A 24,977-nucleotide genomic window follows, 5' to 3' on the forward strand; every position below is an offset into this window, starting at 1 on the left:
ATTGGGATGGTGAATGGGAGAAGAATTATTGGTGTTTTGTGATGTAGTTTTTCTTTGCAGTTTGAGATGGTACCACAAAATTGGAATATCTTGCAAATCAAGAGCAGGGAGGTCATGCTGCAACTATACAAGTTACTGGTGAGGCCACACCTGGAGTACTGTGTGCAGTTCTGGTCTTCGTACTTGAGGAAGGATATACTGGCCCAAAACGTTGACTGCTCATTTCAACAGATGCTGCCCGATCTGCTGAGTTCATCCAGCTTGTTTGTACGTCTATACTGGCTTTGAAGGTCGTGCAGGTTGATTCCAGAGATGAAGGGGAATTTGAGTTGCCTGGGACTGTACTCTCTAAAATTCAGAAGAATGAGAGGGGATCTTATAGAAACATTCAAAATTTTGAATAGATAAGATAGAAGTAGGAAAGTTGTTTCCATTGGTAGGTGAGACGAGAACTAGGGGGCATTGCCTCAATATTCGGGGAGAAGATTTAGGATGGAGATGAGGAGAAACTGTTTTTCCCAGAGAGTGGTGAATCTGTGGAATTCTTTGCCCAGGGAAGCAGCTTGAGGCTTCTTCACTAACTATATTTAAGATGCAGTTAGATAGGTTTTTACATAGTAGGGGAATTAAGGGTTATGGGGAAAAGGCAGGTAGATGGAGCTGAGTTTAGGGACAGATCAGCCATGATCTTATTGAATGGCAGGGCAGGCTCGATGGGCTGGATGGCCTACTCCTGCTCCTATTTCTTACGTTCTTATATTAAAATGCTGTTATTCCATTAATGTAAGTAAATATCATTTGCTGCACATATATTTTTGGAGAGGAGCAAAGAAATTAAGGATGTGATTTTGATCGACCTTTTGTTCAATCCATATTCTGAAATGGAAGAAAAGAACTAAAGAGTTTATTACACCCTCCAATGGTGTGGGCAAGAATAAATCTAAAAAGAAAATGAGCATGGATTTGGAACATTTATCTCATTAGTACCATCATGAAGCAAAGAATATGTTTTATAAAATGATGCTTTCAAGAACTGTTCATGCTGAAGTCCAAGAATGGTCTTGTTATTGGTTATTGATTAATTCAGATATATTAAAATAACTAAATATCAGGTGTTTTCTGTTTGGAGTTTACACATCCTCTCTGTGACTGCATGGATCATCTCCAGGTATTCCGGTTTTGTTGTATATTCCAATGTAAACTGAGTACTTGAACTTATCCCTTATCTTAAAAAAAAACAAGAATTCCAAGAATCTTTGAATTCAAACTTAATCTAGCCTTGGGACTGTCTGAAGAAGCTACAATGCCACTGGCAAGTCTGAAAGAAGCAATCAGTATGTGACTGGAAGGGAATGAAGTGTGTTTGGGGCAGGAGGAAGGAAGGGACAGCACCATGAAGAGATTACGGTACAGCTTACCATCACCTCTTGATTCTGCTCCTTTCTTTGCCACTACTGTGTCCTTTCTCTCTTGAAATCTCGAGAAATGAGGCATTTCGCAAGTATTGCAGGCAGTGTACGAAAGATTCTGGAGGGATTTGCCTTTGCCTTTTTGTTGAGCAGTCATTATTAATGGGCTGGATGAATCTAGGCCCAAAAGGTTTCATGATGTATTCTTCTAAGACACACCATAGTATTTTGTTTTTTGAATTTTTTAAAAACCAGAGAGGATGTTAAGGCAAAAAGGCCTGGTTCTTGATTCCTATTCAATACCAGTCAATATTGATTAGGAGTTCACTTGATTTAACAATAACACAAAATCTGTTCAATTTCATATTTACTCACTTTGGCTATCATCTACCAAAGCAGATTTACTCTTTAATATCTGCCAAAATGATCTTCATGCTGGTGCGCTTGAAGATCTTTTCTTGTGTTACTACTGTCTGTCACTTTCTGTTTGATCTATGTTTATTGGGATTATTCTGTGAGGTACAGTTAAGTTAAGCTCCTGTTTATACATTCCAGCTGTTTGGTGTGTAAAAGCAAACCACATGTAATGGCACCACTCTTAATTTTCAAGATGGATTCTATGTTCAACAGAGGAAGATTGGCAATGAATATAAAAGGAAAACACTGGGCCTTTAATCTTTGCGTCTGAATAAAATCCAAACTATATTTCTGAAATTCTATAGCCTGTGGTAATTGGAAGTGCCAATTTGCTAGTTTTAGAGTGCATGATCATTTTAATTTTCTGCTTTGACAAAGACCTGTATGTTCCCTATCCCAGATTTTGGGCTTATAATTCTGCTAAATTGCCATTAATTTGAATTTTTGTCTTCTCAGTTTGAGCTGCATGACATATCCCATGGTGAATCAAGTGATTCTGGATTTTTATCCTCTCCCCAACAGGTAAATTGGCTGTGTCCAGCAGTTGATTAGCTTGGAAAACAACAGTCCCACATTTAGCCCCTTTATACAAGTAGAATTCTTTCTCTGTACATTAGTGGGTTAGAAGATGATGCATGGTAAAAATATGGGATGTGAAATCAGTAGTTCAATTTAATATCAGAGAATTATACATTATACAACCTGAAATTCTTGCTCTTCACAGACATCCATGTAAACAGAAGAGTACCCCAAAGAATGAGTAATTTTAAAATGTTAGAGCCCCAAATCCCTCTTTTCCCTCTCCCACATAAACACAGCAAAGCACCAACTGTCCCTTACCCCCATATATTTCCAGACGAAAGCATCAACAGTCACCACCCACCAAGCAAGCAATAGCAAAGCCCTCCAAGAGAGTCCATGATCTGTAGTACAAAAAACTAATCATTCATCTGACAATCGTTCAACAAGACCCTGATTCGCTGAGTACTGAGACCTCTGACAGCTGATCCACTGTTCCTGATATTCCGTTTTCTCCCGTGATGCCACGGCCAGCAACACTGGCCAGAAATTGGCTCATCCACAGGGTCGCAAAGCATCAGAACTCCAAAGGCATGCATGACTTTCAAAGGCATTCTAGACGGCACCCTTGGCATAATCCAAAAACAGCCGATCATTGAGCTCTGGGAGCAGGGTCTATCGCCATAAAGAACCACAGTTTGAGTGCAGCCGCAGGTCAAAGACACTGACAGAACTCTATCCACCATAAGAAAAAGACACATTAAAAGTAGAAATTAAGCTGTTTTTGCAGATAAGCTTGAAGAAACTACTCTCTAGTGCCTTGGTAGCTCCACCCTTTGTCATTTGTTATTTTAAGCCAACAGATCCTATTATACCACAACTAACATTTTCTTATCCACTGAGGTCAACACTCCAGGCCTATTTTACCGTCTGAACTTGTTTACTAATTTTATGATTCATTCTTATCTGGTACTTCGATTATTGATTTTTTGTCATAACTGATTGACAATATTTTGGACGTTTGATATGATTGAAGTGTTGACATGCAAAAAGAAAATATTCTGTCAACAATCTCTTGCTGTTTCTTTTTAATTTTCATTACTTTTAATAGACAAAGTAATTTTTTAAAAAAGTATTTTTAATGTTTGTTTTTTTTCTTGCTACTTTAGTGGAGATATTGATAGCTTAATGAAAATAGTGAAAGATTTTTGTGGAAGATGATAAATATTTGTAATTTGATTCCAGACACCTCAGTTAAATTTATTTTGACGCAGAGACAGCATTATAGACTGAGTTATATAGTAAGACAGCATGCTCATAGACACTTCAGCCCAATTTATCCATGCTAAGCAAGATGCCCATCTAAGCAAGTTCCATTTACCCACATTTTGCTCATATCTTTCTCAACCTTTCCTGTCCATCTACCTGTTGATTAAGTGTTGTTATTGTATGTATCTCAAACACTTTCAATGGCATATCATAAACACAAGAGATTCTACAGATGCTGGAAGTCTTGAGCAACATGCACAAAATGCTGGAGGAAGTCATGCAGCATCTATGAAGGGAATAAACAATCAATGTTTTGTGCTGAGAACATTTGTCAGAACTCAAACGGAAGGGAGAAAATGACAGAATATGATGGTGGGGGAGGGGAGGGGGCTGTAAGCTGGAAGGTGATTGGTAAATCCAGGTGAGAAGAAAAGGTGAGTGTGTGAGTTGGGGGAGGTATGAAGCAAGAAGATGGGAGGTGATAGCTAGAAGAGGGCTGAAGGAGTCTGTTAGCAGAGGAGAATGGATCATCAAAGAAAGGGAAAGAGGAGGGGCACCAGTGGGAGGTGAAGAGCAGGTGAGAAGAGAAAGGGTGAGTGGAGAATCTGAATGCAGAAAGAGAGAGGGGTGAGGGGGCGATACTATCTGAATTTAGAGAAGTCGATATTTGTGCCATCAGGTTGGAGGCTACTGGGACAGATTATGAGGTATCACACCTCCAACCCGAGTGTGGTCTCATCGTGGCAGTAGAACGCATGACAGTATGGCCCTTGTCCACTATGTTGTATCAACCTTTTAGCTATGATCAGTCTAAGGAGGCAATGGTCTAGCGTGTTGGAGTGGGAATGAGAAGTTATATTGAAATGGAGATCATCAGGAAATCCTGCATTAGATGTCCAATGATGCAGTTTCCCAATCTACGTTGGGTCTCACCGATGTAGAAGAAGTTGTACTGGGAGCAGCAGATACAATAGATGACACTGAAATTCATAAGTTAAGTGTCAGCTCACCTGAAAGGACTGTTTGGGGCCCTGAATGGGAGAAGGTGTAGGGGCAGGTGTTGCATTTGCCCCACTTGCAGGGATAAGCGCTGGGAGGGAGATAAGTGGGTGGGGACTGTGGGGACGATGGGAATGACTGGACAAGGCAGTTACACAGAGAGTGCTTCTTATGGAAAGCAGTGAGTGGTGGGGGAGTGGGACAAAAAATGTGCTTAGTGATAGAATCCCATTATAGATGGCATAGGTGTTGGAAAATTAGAGGCTCATGGGGTGGCAGATATGGACAAGAGAAACTCTATCCCTGTTATGGTGGCAGGAAGATGGAATGAGGGCAGATGTGTTGGAAATCAAGGAGATGTGGGTGAGGTCAGCATCGATAGTAGAAACAGAAAACCTACAGCACAATACAGGCCCTTCGGCCTACAAAGTTGTGCCAAACATGTCCCTACCTTAGAAATCACTAGGCTTACCTATAAACCCTCTATTTTACTAAGCTCCATGTACCTATCCAAAGGTCTCTTAAAAGACCTTATCGTATCCGCCTCCACCACCATTGCTGGCAGCCCATTCCATGCACTCACCGCGTAAATAAATTACCCCCGATATCTCCTCTGTACCTGCTTCCCAGCACTTTAAACCTGTGTCCTCTTGTGGCAACCATTTCAGCCTTTGGAAAAAGCCTCTGACTAGCCATATGGTCAATGCCTGTCATCATCTTATACACCTCTATTAGGTCACCTCTCAATAGTGGTGGGAGGGAAACCCCATTCTTTGGAGGAGGACATTTTGGAAGTTCTTGCATGGAATGCCCTTACCCTGAGAGCAGATGTGGCGGAGGCAGAGGAGCAGGGAAAATGGAATTGCATTTTTACAAATGACAGGATGGGAAGAGGCATAGTCTATATAGCTGTGAGAGTCAGTAGGTTTATAGTCTGTAGTCTGTCTTCAGTGATGGAGACAGAGAGATCAAGAATGTGTAGAAAGGTGTCAGAGAAGGACGAAGTAAATTTGAGGGCTCATCCTCCTCACTCTCCTATGTTTTAAAGAATGAAGTCATAGCTTGCTCAGCCTCTCTCTAAAACTCAAGCCTTTAGGTCATGGCACCATTCTCACAAATCATCTTTGCACCCTTTCCAGCTTAACAGCTTTCCTAGAACAGGGTAATTAAAACTGTACACAGCACAACAGTGTGTCTTCACCAACATCCTGTATAACTGCAACACAATGTCCCAACTACCACACTGAATTCCCTGACTTATGAATGTTACAGTGCCAAGTGCTTTTTTCCCCCACCACTTTATCTGTCTGTGATGCCACTTTCATGGAACTATACACTCACACTCCTAGATCAGAAGGTCAGAATCAGCTCAGTTCAAATCTGGGGATGTAATTAGGCTGCACTATGGTGTGAGAGAGGCTCCGAGTGAGCTGGTAGTCCACGTTTCATAGTACTTCATTTTCACTTAGAACCATAGAACATTACAGCACAGAAACAGGCCTTTTGGCCCTTCTTGGCTGTGCCAAACCATTTTTCTGCCTAGTCCCACTGACCTCCACATGGCCCATATCCCTCCAAACCCCTCTCATCCATGTACCTGTCCAAGTTTTTCCTAAATGTCAAAAGTGAGCCGGCATTCACCACTTCATCTGGCAGCTCATTCCACACTCCCACCACTCTCTGTGTGAAGAAGCCCCCCCCCCATGTTCCCTTTAAACTTTCCCCCTTCACCCTTAACCCATGACCTCTGTTTTTTTCTCCCCTGGCCTCTGTGGAAAAAGCCTACTTGCATTCACTCTATCTATACCCATCATAATTTTATACACATCTATCAAATCACCCCTCATTCTCCTACGCTCCAGGGAATAAAGTCCTAACCTACTCAACCTTTCTCTGTAACTCCGTATTACTTCTGTACACTTCAAAAGACAATAAACATAAAAAGGGTGCCAATCATTATGATTTAGTTTTATGTTACTAGCACTGACCAATTATTTCTGCAAATAGACAGACGCAACATGTACATTTCAATGTAACGTGCCTATAAAAGGTATTTCCCCCCCATTAGAGGTTTTCATGTTTTATTGTTTTACAACATTGAATCACAGTGGATTTAATTTGGCTTTTTTGACAGAGATCAACAGAAAAGACATGTCAAAGTGAAAACAGATCGCTACAAAGTGATCAAAATTTATTACAATTGTAAACAATAATTAAGTTCATAATTACTCACCCCTTTGTTCAATATTTAGTAGATGCACATTTGGCAGCAATTACTGCCTTGAGTCTGTGTGGATAGGTCTCTACAGCTCTGCAATGTTTCCCTATTCTTCTTTCCAAAACTGCTCAAGCTCTGTCAGAGTGCATGGGGAGTGTGAGTGAACAGCCCCTCTCAAGTTCAGCCACATTCTCAACTGAATTGAGGTCTGGACCTTGACTTGGCCACTCCAGGACATTAACTTTGTTGTTTTTAAGCTATTCCTATGTAGCTTTAGCTTTATGCTTTGGGTCATCGTCTTGCTGGAAAACAAAATCTCCCAAGTTGCAGACTGCATCAGGTTTTCCTCAGGGATTTCCCTGCATTTTGCTGCATTCATTTTACCCTCTACCTTCATTAGCCTTCCAGGGCCTGCTGCAGTGAAGCTCCCCACAGCCATCACCATGCTTTACGGTAGGGTTGCTTTGTTTTTGATGATGTGTGGTATTTGGCTTACACCAACCAGCATTTAGTTTGTTGGCTAAAAAGCTCAATTTTGGTTTCATCAGACCACAGAACCTTCTTCCAGTTGACTTTTGAGACTCCCACATGCTTTCTGCCAGACTCTAGCCAAGATTGTATGTGTATTTTTTTTTTAAACAGTGGCTTTCTCTTTGCCACCTTCCCACAAAGCACTGACTGATGAAGCACCTGGGCAGGAGATTTTACATGTGCAGTCTCTCCCATCTCAGCCACTGAAGCTTGTAACTCCTCCAGAGTTGTCATGGGTCTCTTAGTGGCCTCCCTCACTAGTCCCCTTCTTGCATAGTCACTCAGTTTTTGAGGATAGCCTGCTCGAGGCAGATTTACAGCTGCACCATATTCTTTCCATTTCTTGATTGACTTAACTGCACTCCAAGGGATATTCAGTGACTTGGAATTTTTCTTGTATCCATCTTCTGACTTGTGCTTTTGAAAGGAGTTGCTTGGAATGATCTTTTGTCTTCATGGAGTAATTTTTGCCAGGACTCACCAGCAGTTGGTCCTTCAAATACAGCTGCATTTTTACTACAATCAATCGAAGCTCCTTGACTGCACACAGGTGATCTCCATTTAACTAATTATATGACATCTAAAAGCAATGGGCTGCAACACTGTTGACTTGGTGTGGCATGTTAAAGGGGGTGAATACTTGTGCAATCTATTTTGTGTTTTATATTTGTAATTAATTTCAATCACTTTGTAGAGATCTGTTTTCTGTTGACTATTTTTCTGTTGGTCAGTGTAAAAAATCCCAAATTAAATCCACTGTGCAACACACACAGAGTGCTGTAGGAACTCAACAGGCCATGCAGCATCTGTGGGAAAAAGTCCAGTCGACGTTTACAGCACTGGATATTTCTTTAGAAGTTATTTGTCCAGATGTAAGTTCATTGCTCCGACCCAACAATGACTGTCACTGTTATGCTGTTAAATCATCTGTCCTGGTTTTCAGTAGATCCAGCCTTGGCTTTTGTAGTTGCTAAACTTTTAATGGTACTCTGTGATCTGCTCTCGAATGCTGCCAAATGTTTGAAAGAATCCGTATATCCCTTCTGCTTAAAAAATCCAAAATCTCTCCCTTGAACTTAAGCCACATCACATGATTCTCAGATGGCTAACTGAAATCATTTTCATCATCACCAGATCTCCAGGCTTTGAACAGGGTGCATCCCAGCTGTTCTCAAAATAATATTTATTAGTTACCTAGTCTTAGAATAGCAAAAATACTGCAGGTGCAAGAAATATGAAATTAAAAATCTGATGCTGACTTAGTCAAGTGAGTAGACAGCATCTGTGGCAAAAGTTAAACAGTTCAAGTCAATAATCCTTCAGTAGTATGCAGAACATTTTGGGAAATATAACAAAGCAGCAAAAGTTGGCTCAATTAAAAAAGCAGCATCAATTTATCTCAGTGAAATTCACAATGGAGTTTAGGAGATTTCTAACTGGATTGGCTCCCTTTGACATGTTATTTCTCTTTTGGATAGGGATTTGAATCTGACTTAGGCTGAATTGTGAAATTCACAACATGGTCCCTCATGGTTCTACTTTAATACTCCAAAATAGACATAATTTATTAATTCCGTCCAGAAAAGCAATGTGAAGTGTAAACTTCTACATAAGATCGGGAGGAAGTCTACTTTGACACTGGTGTTCAGAGACGTTATAAGGCTCTATGGTGAAATTTTATTCTACATCTGATTCATCTTATATCAAAGCTAAAAGATCTAGGAACAGTATTGAATTTTGTTTCAATCGTCAATATTGCCCTTCCTTAAAATCTCTGGATCTTTCTTTAAGTTCAATTTAGGCTGATGAGGCAAGGACTTTTTTATATGTCAAGAGAATTAATTTGTTTAGTCTCATCTCCATTTCTCAAGTCTGAGAATGGGAGATGTAAGATTATATAATTTGCTATTTGGATCGGAATGTAAGAGTTGTTGTTGGAGTTGAAAGCTGTGATGCTTTTGCTTCCCTAATTACATCTCTGTGAAGTAACTTGGGACATTTGTTTTCTACTTCAAACCTGCCATAAAAATGCAAACAACTTTTCACTGTGTGATCTTTGAAACTGAATGAAGTCCAGAGAAATAATCTGTTTCAAAGTGGTAGGATAGAAAGTATTTCTGATGTCATGGAGTACAATTTGAAGCAAGTTATTATTTTGAATTGACTATACTCCCAACCTTTACCATCTCCATCTCAACATCAATATTGCAGCTATTTTGTACAAATAGGAATAATGAATTAAATAAATTATCTTCTGTTAAGAACATTTTACAGCTTTACTGCTGTAGCATAAGAGTCCCTTGCTTTTCCCAATACAGTGATGATTTTTTTTGTAAATAATAGTGCTTTTATCAGCCAGCTAATCATGAGCTTGCCCAGATTGATGACTGATACACTGTTCAGCAAGCTAGCAGAGGAATTAAGGGAAAATGAATTGCTGACTATTACCATGAGCTTTAAGGATAATTAAAAAAGGATTAATGAGAAATGAATATGTCACACATACTAATTGGGCAAGTGTTTTATCTTTTTATATATGGATAAGAAACAATTTTAAGAACGTGAAAAATGTTTTTCTCTCTCACATACCCAGTCTGAAGGTGATAGCTCCCATTCTACAACAGATGGACAAGTACTTGTGGGAGCTCCACAAATGGTTCAAGGGCAATCAAAATATCTGGAAGCAAAACCATCCAGGGAGAAAAATTCAATTTTTCGTGCAAAGCCCATGAAGGTCAAACACCACAAGCATTCAACTGGCCCTTTGGCAAAATACGGTAGGATATAATAAGGTTTTGAAACTAAAATTTAGCATACTTATGTTAGGAATACTGTACATCCTTGTTAATTTGTGCAAAATGAGTGTAGACAAGGATAAGTCTGGACTTCAGAGGAAAATGCTAAATTAGGGGAAGGTAAATGACAATTGGAGCTGAGAAGAATAGACTGGGAGTGGCTGTTATTGCATAAATTCACATCTGACATGAGGGAGTCATTTAAAGGCTATCTGACTAGAGCTTAGGACTACTATGTACAGAGAGAAAGAAAGAGAATGTTTGGAAAATTTGGATGATAAAAGGTGTAATTTTAGTCTAAAAGGAACAAAGAAGCATTTCTAAGGTTTAGACTGTAAGACCATAAGACATAGAAGCAGAATTAGTCCATTCAGCCCATCGAGTCTGCTCACCCATTCCTTTGTAGCTGCCTTTATTTTCCCTCGCAACCCCATTCTTCTGCCTTCGCCCCTAACCCATGATGCCCTTAATAATCAAGAATCTATCAAGCTCCACTTTAAATATACTCAATGACTTGGTTTCCACAGTCACCTGTGCCAATGAATTCCACAGATCTACCACCCACTGGCTAAACAATTCCTTCTCATCTCTGTTCTAAAGGGACACCCTTTTATTCTGAGGCTGTGCCCTCTGGTTCTAGACATTCCCATTATTGGAAACATCCTCTCCATGTCCAATCTATCTAGAAAATATATGTCAAACTCAAGGCCCACGGGCCAAATCCGGCCCGCGGTGGAATTATCTTTGGCCCGCGAGATAATATCTAATTACTATTAAAGCTGGCCCCAGTAATCGAAGCACCTATGGCGTATGATATGGCTAATGCTGAGTTTATTCAGGTACCAGGTTTTCAGGGTTTTTGGTGTTTATTCGGCAGTCTTGCTCGGCAGTCTTCTTCATAAGAAACGGAATTTGTAAAGTGAAACACTTTGTAGTTATAGCAGAGACTGAGACACATGAGAGCAAGCTGAAAAAACGGAGGCAACGAAAGCTGCGTTCGCACGCGTCCGACTGATCCGGCCCGCATGAAGCTGCATTTTGCTCAATCCGGCCCGTGACCTAAAATGAGTTTGACACCCCTGATCTAGACTTTTGACACTAAGTATGAGTTTTCCCCTCATTCTTCTAAACTCCATTGTGTACAAGCCCAAAATAATCAAACTCTTCTCATACAACAAGTTTTTCATTCCTGGAATCATTCTTGTGAACCTCCTCTGTATCCTCTCAAATGCCAGCATATCCTTTCTTAAGTATGGCACCTAAAATGCTTACAATACTCCAAATATCATCTGACCAATTCTTAGTATTAGTCTTAGTATTACATTCTTGTTTTTATATTCTAGTCCTCTCAAAATGAATGCTAACATTGCAGTTGCCTTCCTTTCTACCAACACAACCTGTAAGTTAACCTTTAGGGAATGCTGCACCAATACTCCTAAGTCCTTTTTAACTTCTTAGTTCTGAATTTGCTCCCTGCTTTTATTGTGCAAGATCAAACTCTGTATTCCGTCAGTCACTACTTTCTCCATTCTCTTAACCACTCCAAGTCCTTCTGCAAACTCACTGCTTCATCAACATTGGCAGTCCCTCCATCTACCTTTGTATCATCTGCAAAATTGGCACAAGTCATCACTCTGTCATCCAGATTATTAATAAATAACGTGAAAAGTAGCAGACCCAACACTAACACATTTGGAGCAACACTAGACACAAGCAAACACTCAGAAACAGTTCCCATTATTCCCACTCCTAGCCTTCTGCCCCTCACGTCCGTTGATGCTCCTTTACCTATCTTGCCTGCTATTTCCTTGAAGAATTCTAACAGATTTGTTAGGCAATATTTCCCTTTAAGGAAACCATGCTAACTTCATCCTACTTCATTCTGTGCCTCCATGTACCCCAAAGCCTCATCATTAATAATAAACTCTAACATTATGCCACCCACTGACTTCAGGATAACTAACCTATAATTTCCTATCTTTGCCTCCCTCCCTTCTTAAAGAATGGAGAGATATTTGCATTTTTACAGTCCTCTGGAAACACTCAAGAATCTGGCAGTTCTTGAAAGATCACTACTAATACCTCCACAAACATATCAGCTACCTCTTACAGAACCCTAGGGTGCAGTCCTTCTAGTCCAAGTGATTTATCTACCCATCTACCCTCAGACCTTTTACCAGGATGTTGCCTGGATTAGGGAGTATTCGCCATAAGAAGAGGTTGGACCTTCTCGGGATTGTTGGTGGCTGAGGGGAATTTGTTTCTCTGGAGTGTTCAAAGTTAAGTAGAAGCTTGATTAAATTATGAGAGGCACAGGCAGGGTAAATGGAGTGTTTTTCCACAGGTGAAAATGTCAAATATCAGTTGGCATAGCTTTAAGGTGAGATGTGGTAAGGTGAGATACATGAGACAAGTTTTATTTACAGAGAGAATATTAGGTGTCTGGAACACATTGCTGTGGGCTGTTGGAGGGTGGGTGTGCTGAGTGGTGTAGTAAAAGCAGATATGAGAGTGATGTTTAAGAGCCATTTTGACACACACATATGAACTGGCAAGAAATGGAAGGTTATGGGATGCAGACAGATGGGATAAGTTTAATTTGGTGTCATGTTTGGCACAGCTCCTTTACTTTCTGTTCTCTGCTCAATGTTTTATGTTCTATGAGTACTGGTGTATAGGCTGAACATTGTTCTCATTTCCCCTCATCTGGTGCGATTGCAGCTGATACACTATCTATTCTTGTGACAAACGGCTAATCTATTTCCTTAAGTACTTTGATTCCTGTTTCATTATTCTGGAAGCACTGCTCTCTCACCTATCTCTAGCACAAAATTCTCCATTTGTCTTGCCTTTCACTTTATGCTATTTTTAAATGGTAATGTCATGCCTACAGGTTTATATTGTTCCTTTGTCACAAAGCCCCTGAGATTATTACGTGATTTAACAGTAGGGCTATGTTAAGAGCTAGCTATTTTACAGATTAAGAGGCTATCAGTGATATTCCAGGTATGATTGGTGAATAAACAAATTGAGTACAATAAGCAACACATGCAAAGAATTTCATGCAAGGATCAACATGGAACTAAATCTCTGTGCATTCCGCAGGTCAAATGCAATATTCTCAATACTTTTTTTAGAGCAGGAACAGCTGTCTGAATCTAACATCAGACAGCAGCTAATTAGCTCATTATATTGCCCATTTTCCATTGGAATAGGGAGTGGTAGAGATGGAACATGCCCAAACAGGGAGGATTTTGAATGTTGTCCACATTCTCTACAAGGAGATTAACAAGACCCCGTAACCATATATCCATGGCACTACAGGACTACATTCTAATCATAGGAAGTGAAGTTGTATGTATGGTCAGTAACTTCACTGCTAGAATTTGTTCACCGGTATTGAACTACTGTTGAACATTTTTTTTTAATTTAAAAAAAATAACATATAACTATCTTAAAGTTAGCTCAGGAGATATTTTGAACTTTTAAAGACTTTAGGCTTGAATTTTCTTCCTCATTGAAAACGTGATTATTATGAATCATTTACAACCACAATAAGGTAGGTCTGACTGTTATTAAGATCAGGATGTTATTAGAATGCTACTTCTTGAAATCAGCGACTGGGTTTTTTAACTAGAATATGGCTGCAGGTGGTGGTCTGGGAGGGGAAGGAAAATCTTAGTAGGAGATGCCTTAGGGTTCTTTATGAAGATGGAAAAAGGTATGTCTTCGTACTTGGAGATCTACTCAAAACCAAATAGAATGTTAACACTTCAAGGTGATAAAAACAAGCTCTGCTTTAATAACTGTTTACAGGGGCCAGAATTTGGCAGCCATGATGTTTCCTCTAATTTAATAATCAGCTGACGAGGATTGTATATGAATAAGGACCTGTCCTGGACAACATTCAAAATCTATCAATTATGACCATAAGATATAGGAGCAGAGTTAGGCCATTTTGCTCATTGAGTTTACTCCACCATTTCATCATGGCTGATCCATCAACCTCTCAGCCCCAGTCTTCTGCCTTCTACCTGTAATCCTTCATGCCCTGATTAATCAGCAATGTCTTAACCTCTGTCTTAAATATACCCTTTGACTTGGTCTGCACAGCTGCCTGTGGCAACAAATTCCACAGATTCACCAATCTCTCTAGCTAAATAAATTCTTGTGACCCCGGTCCTAGCCCCCCCCCCCCACCGGAGGAAACATCCTTTTCACGTCCACACTATCAAGGCTTTTCAACATTTGGTAGGTTTCAATTAGATCCCCCCCCCCCCCCGGGTATTCTTCTGAACTCTAGTGAGTACAGGCCAAAAGCCATCAAATGCTCCTCAATATGGTAGGCCTTTCAATCCTGGAGCAAACACGAGGAAATCTGCAGATGCTGGAAATTCAAACAGCAACACACACAAAATGCTGGTGGAACACAGCAGGCCAGGCAGCATCTATAGGAGAAGCACTGTTGACGTTTTGGGCCAAGACCCTTCGTCCTTCGTGTGTGTTGTTCTTTCAATCCTGGAATCATTTTTGTGAACCTCCTTTGAACACTCTCCAATGTCAACACATCCTTTCTTAGATAAGGAGCCCAAAGCTGCTCACAATACTCCAAGTGAGGCCTCACCAGTGCCTTATACAGCCTCAACATTACATCCTTGCTTTTATATTCTAGTAGGAATATAAAAGCAAGGATGTAAAAGCCAGAATATAAAAGCAAATATTTGTACAGAATCAAGAAATTAATATTGTTAGAAGAAATGGGGAAAAAGGGAAAGTAGGTAAACAAGGCCATATACTCTTGAGAGCAGCCTCCAACACATTTGGGTCTTGTTATTAAGAGATAAGTCTCGGAAGTATGGAAAGGTCAGAAGAAGGACATTCACTTAGAACAGAGATGAGGAGGAATTTGTTTTGCCAGAGGGTAGGGAATCTGTGGAATTCGTTGCTACCAACAGCTGTGGAGGCCAAGTCACTGGGTATATTTAAAGTGGAGCTTAATAGGTTCTGAATCAGTAACAGTGTCTAAGGTTATGGGTAGAAGCCAGGGGAATTGGGTTGAGAGGGATAATAAATCAGCCATGATGGAATGGTGAAACAGACTCAATGGGACGAAAGGCCTAATTCTGCTCCTATATCTTAAGGTTTTATGGTATTATGGTCTAAGTAAAACACATAATGTTAATCAACTACATGAAGCTTGGGATAGATTTGACAAAAGGCATTCAAGTAATCTTATGGCCCAAATTCATGATTTGTCTGAAAGTAAATCTTTAATGAAATAAACCATTGCATTAAAATTCTTGAATATTTTTCTTGATTTAATAGCATTGAATGTTGCAGAAGTTATTACAACTCACCTCACAACTGGAGAATTCAGCCATCTAGGAACACTGTACTAATGAAGTTAACATCAGCACTGAGCCTTAGAGTCAGATTCACATTGCTAATGTTGTTGCTGGAAGAGTAGGTGTGAATAAGAAATGGTGACCATTGTTTTGATAAAATTAAATGCAAGGCAGTAATTCTTCTGGGCTATTTGATTGTCACACAATATATGGTATACTTCCAGCAAAGCAACGTTAGTTGATGTAAAGTAAACATTATTGCATTTGTGTGTAACAAGATGGATATTATGTTTGTTTGGATTAGAAGATAATGGAGTGTTTAAAGCTCAAGATCCTCGGAAAGAAACCCAAGATGCTGCTGAGGTGAGGGAAGATGCAGACATGAGAGTGGATCTACCTATTGATCAGGTTAAAATTTGTCATTCTTTGATGTGCTTGTTTTTCTTGTTCTTTTGTAGATGCATAATATGATTTTGCAAGGTTCCTAAATATCATTAATAAACTTGAATGTTTACCAGATGCTACTGCTGATAACCATCAAGCTGTTTTGAAACATTTTAATATCTTATTTCAAAGGCAAGGTATATATTTGACCAAATAATTAATCAAATTCTTTTTTCCAGACAATTCTGTTTGAGCAATTTTTATCATGGTTTGTTTTTATTGGTGATATAAAAAGTTAAGTATTAGGATAAGGAGTAGGACACCTAGACCTATGAGCCCTCTTTACCAGTTCTCTCAGCTCTGGCTTCATGCTTGTTCTATCCGAAAATTGGTTTAGTGCCAAAATAACCAGTTGGTCCAATGGGATCAGAGTTTATATCCTCTACTCCTCAAACAAGACTCACTTATTTACCTTGTTTCTACTCTTAAAATTAACCTTCCAGCTTTATTGCCTGGTAGAAGATGAATGGTGATAGGCAAGTCCATCTCTGGACTAACATCAGCAAAAAGTAACAAACTAGTATCACAAAATATAACAGAATACCAGGTTGAGCAGTGCAGTATCTGTGCAGACAAAAGGAGGAAGTCGATATTTCAGGCTGAGACCCTGCATCTGGACTGAAATAAAAGTTTACCAGTATATAGCAGTGAGCGAAAGACTGGCAGGTGATAGGTGAAAACATATGGGGAGGAATGATGGGTAGATAGATCAGGTGGGAGGAGGGTTGCAGAGGGTAGGCGAACAAAGGAAGGAGAAAACCAGGACAGATAAGTGTGTTTGGGGGAACAGAAAGGTGTCTGTTTCCTCAAACTGGAACATTCAATGTTCATACCATTACATTGTAAGCTAGTCACTGGAATATACAGTAAGATGTGATTTTTCCATTTTGTTCTTGGCCTTTTCACAGAAATGGAGAAAGCCAAGGGCAGTCAAGTTGGTGTAGGAGTGGGAAAGAGGGCTAGAATGACATGTAACATGGAGTAACACATACAAAATGCTGGAGGAACTCTGCAGGTCAGGCAGAATCTATGAAAAGGAATAAATAATTGGTGTTTTGGGTTCAGACCCTTAATCTTGGACCAAAACGTCCTTTTGATTAAAGCTGCCTGACCTGCTGAGTTCCACCTGCATTTTGTATGTGTTACTCTGGATTTCCAGCATCTGCAGGACCTGTTGTACTTATGACATGTGACGTCAAGCTCAAAATGGCTGTTGTGGCCAGAACACAGGTGACCTTTCTGCGATCTGCAAAACTAAGTAAGAGTGGGTTCTCTTTCAGAAAGTAAGTTGAAATTTTGTTATTTATAGGACTTTACATATTACTGATATTTCTGCTTCTACCACATCCATTAGACAGTGACCCTGCCCACCCCAATCATTCTGTCCTCTCCGCCCCTCCAATCAGGCAGAAAATGCAATTGCCTTAAAAGTACATGCCACCAAACTCAAGGACAGCTTCAATCCCACCATTATAAGACAATTAAATGGTCCCGAGTACAATGAGACAGACCATTGACCTCACAGTCTACCTTGTTATGGCCTGGCACCTATTGTCTACCTGCAATGCACTCTGTAACTGTAGTTCTTTATTCTGCAGTCTGTAATTGCTGTCCCCTGTACTACCTTAATGCACTGTTGTAAAGAAATAATCCATAGGATAAAATGCAAAACCAAGATTTCAGTCTACCTCAGTACATGTGACTATATTAAATGAAATTACCAATATATTTACCAACCAACAGCAATGTTGTTCTCTAATTTCTCATTATCAACATCACAATGCAACCAATAACGAGAAATTCAAGGAGATAATTCCCAATGGCAAGTGGATCATCACTGCCTCCCCCTCTAATAAAATGACAACATCCTCAATTCAGCCAGGTAATGGAGTTAATCATTTTCCTACATGGGTACAACTCTAGGATCACTCAGGAACTTCACTTCCATCTATGACAAAGTGTTTACTCGATTTGCAGTCTGACAACCAACATGCACGCCATCCAACAGCATTTCACAGCTGCATGGTATACCCTTCACAGGCTCATACTGCAGGAACTGCAGCAGCTGATGAATATATCCTTAGCAGCACTCTTTAAATCCGTGAGCTTCACTACACAGAATCACAAGTGCTCTTGATGTTCTGGAGTTCCACTTCCCCTTCCAAGGCAACAATCACAGAAAGCCATTCTAATTCCAACATTGGGTAAGACCTGTGAAATTATATATGTAATAGCAGCATGGGAGTACCTTCAAGCTTAAAGTACAGCTATTTAAGAAGAAGGACCACAGACATTATAATGTGAAGGAACTGACAGCCTTGCCAAAAATGCCCACATCACAAGAATAAACTAAAAGGAAGTAGGCATCAAGCCCTTGATTATGAAAGAGCTTTCTGAATTCATAATTTTAATTTAATGCTAAGTTTCAGCTTGAGTCTCCCTGAAGCTTTGATCATAGTTAAGTACATTACATGGAGCTAATATTTCTGTAGAGTTCACACAATTCCAGCTGCCTATTAGCCAACTTTGCTCTTGCAGTTCAAATGATTTTATGTTGGGTGGATTTCCCAGCTTTAGTTTTTGAAAAGAAATTGCATATATATAGACCACATGTGGAGTAATATACTGTATATGGGGAATATATTACAGCAACAAAGAATTGTGATCTTATTTCATTATGTTGTAAGCTTAAAGGAGAATAAAATTCATATTCAATTGCATTCAATGTTAATTGCTGATGTAAATACTTTTGTGTTTGTTTATAGTTGACTCATTTTAATATAATCTGTTGATGAACACAACAGCAGATGATCTGTTGTGACTTGTGAGTTGGTTCTCACTTCCTTAAAAGTGTGAGCATGCTATCATCTCATGTTTCAATCTATAATTGGTACTAATTCAAGGTGATAATTTGGTCCCAATTCCTTTAATGATGCTTGAAGTTTATGTAAAATTAATATTCATTACAGCGCAGAATAGGCCCCTCCGGCCCTTTGAGCCATGCAGTCAGCAATCCCTGATTTAACCCTAGTCTAATCATGGGATAATCTACAATGACCAATTAACCTACTTAATGATATGTCATTGGACTGTGGGAGGAAACCAGAGCACCAGAAGAAAACCCACGCGTGCCACAGGGAGGGCATACAGGGCCCTTACAGATGACAGCAGAATTGAACATTGAGCTGTAATAGCACCACAGTAACTGCTATGCTATCGTAGCGCCCTGTGTAGTGGAATGTATATTCACCTATTTTTCATGTAAACTTGAGCACCATGGAAACTCTTAATGCTTTATTGATCTTATGTAAAAATTAGATCTTGTGTTTGTAAAACCGTTCCAGTAGAAGGAAATTGTGTTCAAGCACTTCTTCAGTTCCTGAACAGATCATTAGTGGGGAAATACTGCTTACGATTAGTTGCTCCATACAGTGTGCAAATACAACTTTGGTTTCCAGAGTTTCCAGGGCACCAGGAGTCATTGAAATAATCTGAAAGAATTAGTAAAATCTCTCTCCTCCATTTAATCTACATGTATTTCAGTGAAAAATATTCATTTATTTTAGCCCAGGACAAAATACCCTTTAGTTCACTGGAGTAATTTATCCATCTTCTTCCTTTGATGAGTTAGTTTGGGAGAAAAATAATTTTGAATGACACTCAGCAGTCCATGGTCTAACTCAGTATTGACTGACTGATGAGAAGCATGCCAGAGTTTAAAAATTAATTCACATTGAAGTCATGGGTGGTTTTAATTGAATTTTTATGTGCACCAAATTGATAGGGTAGCTGTTAGAAAGCATGTATCTCTTATGAGTTAGAAGGCAAGATATAAATTGCAAGTATGGTTCCTTGTTAAAGAAACAGCTTTAAGAATACATTATTGGACAAGAATTTTTCATGAATTGCTCATATTTCTTTGTTTCCTTATGAAATAGAAAGAAGTCATTCAGTGCATTGAGCCAGCACTGGCTCACAGAACAATCCCATCAGTCCCTTTACCCCATGTCCTATTCTCCTGTACGTGGCCATTAACTGTTCCCTGTCTCCTGATTCTCCTACACCTAGACTGCACTAGACCCAAAACATTAACATTTCCCCCCCCCCAACATATGCTGCTTGACCCATAAAGTTCCTCTAGAAGATTGTTTGTTGCTCCCGATGTTGGTATCTGCAGTCTCTCGTTTCTGCTCTAGGGCTATTTGCAGTGGCCATCTAAGATAGCAGCCAGCACATCTTTGGGATGTGGGAGGAAAGTGGAGCATACAAGCAAGAACCATGTGTTTACAAAGTCGGTACTGGAGGTCAGGGTTAACTCAGACTGCTGGAGCTGTGAAGCAGCAGAACTACTGCAGTACCACACTGTTGCCCTTCTGAACGGGGCGAAAATGCTGAAAGAGGAGGATCACCACTGCTGACCTTGAGGATTACTCTTCAAAGTATATTTACTCAAAGAAGATATTTCAAACAATGTATAAATTGCCAAATGAATATATATGCACTTTGGATAGCAGAGATTAAAGAGTTTTTACCCACAGTTGCTTAACAACGTAATTCAATATATGAATGATTAAAAAGTCAATCGAGAAGGAGAAAGGCCTCCTATAGTTTATAAAATAAATGTATTCTACAGCCCAGGCCTCTTGTTCTGCACATCTCAATGCAGATCGTTTAGGTGCTGAACAGTTCATTAACAGTGTATAGGAGGTGTTAGTCCCCAGTGCAAGTGGATTTCCACTCCTCGACCAATCAAGCTGATCTGCTGGCAAAGCTTAGAGCTGGCTGGAATGTCAGGAGCAGTGCCTGTAGTGTCAGGTACACAGCTACCTCTCAATCCAAGACCAGAGCCAGCTCTGACTTGCATCCAGACTGCTTGACTATCCATTGAAATTCTTGAGAGGGAGTTGTAAAATTAAATTAGTGTAAAATCACCGGTTGGCTTTTGGTCAGCTTCTGGCAATCTGCAGGAGGTCAGGGATACACCAAAGAGCTATCTCTTTCTGGGAATCCTTCTGAGCAGTCCTGGTGTTTGATTATTAAACAGTAGTGCATTCAGCCAGAGACAGAGGTCAACCACCAGCTGACCTTTGGATGTCTGGAATTCTGATGTAAGTCCTGATGAAACTCTATTCATTAGACAGAACTCTGATGAAAGGTCCCAGACCTGAAGTGTTTTTTTCTCTTTCGCAGATGCTGCCCAATTTGCTAGGTGTTTTCTGTTTTCAGTATCTGCAGTTCCTTTTATTTTCACTAGAAACCTGTGAACACAACTTCCCATGATCTTAAATTCTGCCTTACCTGTGTCTGAAGGTCTGTTCCTGACATGTTCAATATCAATGAATGAGCTTAACCGTGATAGAGTGTGAAATGCTTTGAGTTCAAAGCAGCAGCCATAATTTTGACCTCCCTGCAGAGTTGTGCTGATTAGAGTCACAAAAGAAGGGTTCCAATGACATAGAATGAACTCCAACAAGTGGAATTATTATTTCACCTCCTGTAAGAGGAAAGGAGATAGCTTTATACCCTGACAGAGCAAGAGAAGTGATAATTGAGCCATTAATCCAATGGAATTATTAGCAAAGATTGGTGGCAGAGATAGTAAGAGAAAGATGAGTGGGAATCTAATTGATCTTAAGCGTTTTCTTAATATATGCATAGTTACAGCCTGCTAGGCTCAGTGAGAGAACCTAATATCAGTGGTAGGAAAACAATTATAAAATAATATTATGAAATTATACAATAACAAAATATCTTAAAAAGAATAATAGGTTTGTGCAATCAACGTAGGTTTATGAAAGAAAAGTAGTGTTTGAACGATCTTCTGGATTTCATTGAAGATGTAACAACTAGAACATTGTGATGCTCCGGGGGTCAACAATCCGCCCTGCATTTCTAATAACCAGCACTGTTTATTGTTCTTGCATTAAAATGCCTTTGTGGGATTATGGTGGGACATTATGAACCAAATGCTCGCCACAATATTAAAGAGGGAACCAATAGATAAACGGATTTTCTGAAGGCTTTCAATAAAGTCCTGCTCAGGAGGTTGGGGCAGCAAGGTAGAGCATGTAAGAGTGATATTCTGAAACCCATTGAGGTTTGACTAAGAAACTGAGAGTAATAAGTGAAATAAGTAAATCCTTCACGGTGGGGGGAAATTGAAAATTGTGACTAGTGCAGAATTAAAAGGATTTCACTTGGCTAAAAGTACTCTCTATATCAATGTCTGCTAATAACACTGAAATAGGTGGAATTGTGAGTACAGAGGCATAAGGGGAATATGAACAAGCAAGTGAGCGGGCGGGGAATGGCAGGTGGAATTAAAAAATGAAAACTATTAGATTCTGTCCTTTTACAAAGAAGCGGAGTAATTGTGGAGTTATTTTCATTTATGACTGAGATTGTTAAATTTCTGGACATTTAAGGATTTAGGGGATGTGGTGTTACTTCTTAAAAAAAAGTGGTACTGCGGTGGGAGATCAGTCACAGTGTGGATGAATGGCAGAGCAGATTCAAAGTTCCAGATGGTCTATTTCTGTTCCTAATTCACATGTTGTAATGTTGATATCCAGTGCAAAGGTAATGAACCTTCAACCAGAATGCTGAAATGATTCCTATGTGAAGACTATGATAACCATACTACAATTTCTAATTTGGTAAAACTAATATTACTTATTTTACAGGTCCCCGCTGAGATTGTTCACGAGGAAGAGATTCCACCTTATGACAATGATACATCCGCAAATAACCATAAAGATGAAGATCTACTTCATGGAATGGAAGATTATGGGATGATAAAAGAGCAGTGGAATGATCCAAATGGGTGGACAGGGGATGAAGATGGACTGGTAGAAAATATTCAAGAATACAGTAAAACTAAAGAGGATGGTCTGCCTAATAATACTGACCATAATACCAGAGTATTGGAGAATTCAGATGCACTACCGTCACCAACAGATGGACTTTATCATGAACAAGAGGATGCAGGGAATGAAGTCTATCACGCAACCCATGATGACGAAATTGCAGGTGTGGCTTCAGAACAATCTACTCAGAAAGACCCAGTATCAATTAAGTCTGAAAGATGGCATGAACCTGCAGAGAAGCAAGAGCATGTTGATGAAGTATCAGAGTTAGAAAAGGTTAGCACTGTTGAGGAACTTAATGAGCATCAACTGCATTATCGATATGCGGTAGTTAATTGTTTCAGCGAAGATTGATCTAAAGATGTGAAATTTTGCTCTATTATTGTTTGTACACCATACAAAGCAGCTGAAAGCAAAACTCAGGAAATCCAATTGAATGAAGACCATCATAGATTTATTGAAGTGAAAAGTATGCTGTTTGCTGAGTTAGTTTTATCTGGGATACACTAAGAGAGGAATAGTTTAGGAATGTAAAATTGAAAGCCTGTTTGAGCTTTCACATCAAAAAGACAGTCAAACCATGATTAAGGCCAAGAGACAGGATGGTGAAAAAAAAGGCCCTTCCCTGTTATGGGACATAGATTTAATGAACATAGGATCATGACCATAAACACTGAGGCTAATCCTGTGCCAGATTCTGGCTCTTGTGCTGGAAAGACTCAAGTAAGCAGCACTGGACTTAATCCAGGGGTGGCATTATCCACAAGGTCACCAGTGCCTCTGGCTGCTCCTGTACAGTACACCTGGATTCCTTATGGAGTCCAGCAAGCCATCACAGGTTCCAGGCTGGAAAATCTACCAAATAAACATGTCCCAAGGTAAACCCACTGCAAGGAGAGTGACTTCAGTTTGAGAATATCTGTTGACAGATGGTCAGTGATACTTCTTTGTTTTAGGTTACTTTAAATCTTTGTAAATGCTTTGTATATATAAATGCTGGCTTCAGTACACTAATTTCAAAATAACTTTTTCAGTAATTTACAAAATGCTGGGTGATTTCAGCAGATCAAGCATTACTTACAGAAGGAAGCAGACAGCTAATGTTTCAGGTCAAGACCTTATCTCAGGAATGGAAAGGAAGAAGGCAGAAGCCAGAGTAGAGGGGTGGGGGGAGCAGATGGAGCAAGAACTGTCATGTGATGGGGATGCAGGTGAGAGGGGGAAAATAGGTAGGTGGGCGATAGTGAGATTGGCAATGATGTAAGAAGGTGGGAGGTGATAGGTGGAAGCAACAAAGGGCTGAAGAAGGTGGGATCTGATGAGAGAACAGTGGACCAGGGAATAAACGCAAGGAAGTAAAGAAGGGAATTGGAGGGAGGTGTGTTAAAATATTACCTGCATTTTGTAATAGCTCCCAAGTCCTTTTGAATATGGTGAATGCCATTGACACTCAACGAGAACTTTGACAGTCCGTGGGTCTGCAGGTGCAACCCCACTGACTGTCAAAACCATTCTAGGAATGTGGCCAGCCACTGGTACTCGACCCCACTTTGCAGCCCTGTGCCCTACTTTGCAGCATTGAGCCATGCTTATGAGCCAAGAACTAGCTTCCCTGTGGGACAATAGGCCCAGAGTCAAGCCAGAAGAGTCAAGTGGCCAGATGATCTTGGGGCAACATAAGAACTGCTACATTATAAACAGCACATAATTCATTCCTTAAGCAGACTTTATTTTGCATATATTAAAAGGACTGCTCCCTTTAATAATGGATAATACCAACCTTACATTATGATCTTAGATCTAAACTCTGTCTGTTTGTTCATAGAATAACTAGGTTTGGTGTAATTAAGTAGCTAATGTTTGGCATGGACTCGGAAGGTTGAAGAGCATGTTTTCATGTTGTATGACTCTGACTCCACCGTAAGAATCATGGTCTAAGTTAAAAAAGACATAATTGCCAGCCCATTGTATCTGGTCATGTATGGAAGCTGTTTTTCTTGCAGGGGGTTAGGTGTAAGTTGATGTAGGAAAAGTTAGATCATGGGATGAGATGTCCACCCTGCTCCTTGACTATCATTTTCCCCTGTTCCTTGTAATTTTCATATAGGTAATTAATTATTCTTATTTCCTTTAAGAGTGACTTTTTGATTGAAGATTCATACTCT

At 39.8% G+C, this 24,977-nt stretch overlaps 1 protein-coding gene across 14 annotated transcripts in view; it reads left to right on the plus strand.

Moving 5' to 3' along the window:
• Positions 1-24,977, plus strand: part of LOC140733465 (doublecortin domain-containing protein 2) — a 155,666-nt gene that overhangs the window by 110,604 nt on the left and 20,085 nt on the right. For 9 of the 14 annotated variants that reach the window (XM_073056830.1, XM_073056834.1, XM_073056837.1 and 6 more), the window contains 4 exons: positions 2,283-2,348; positions 9,956-10,139; positions 15,807-15,910; positions 22,630-23,088. In XM_073056830.1, coding sequence (XP_072912931.1) covers positions 2,283-2,348; positions 9,956-10,139; positions 15,807-15,910; positions 22,630-23,088 — 813 coding nt within the window. The remainder of the gene's footprint in view (positions 1-2,282; positions 2,349-9,955; positions 10,140-15,806; positions 15,911-22,629; positions 23,089-24,977) is intronic. The other 5 variants (XM_073056841.1, XM_073056840.1, XM_073056839.1 and 2 more) reach the window with 5 other exon arrangements.

This window comes from Hemitrygon akajei, chromosome 9, assembly GCF_048418815.1.
Source record: "Hemitrygon akajei chromosome 9, sHemAka1.3, whole genome shotgun sequence".
Taxonomy (NCBI): domain Eukaryota; kingdom Metazoa; phylum Chordata; class Chondrichthyes; order Myliobatiformes; family Dasyatidae; genus Hemitrygon; species Hemitrygon akajei.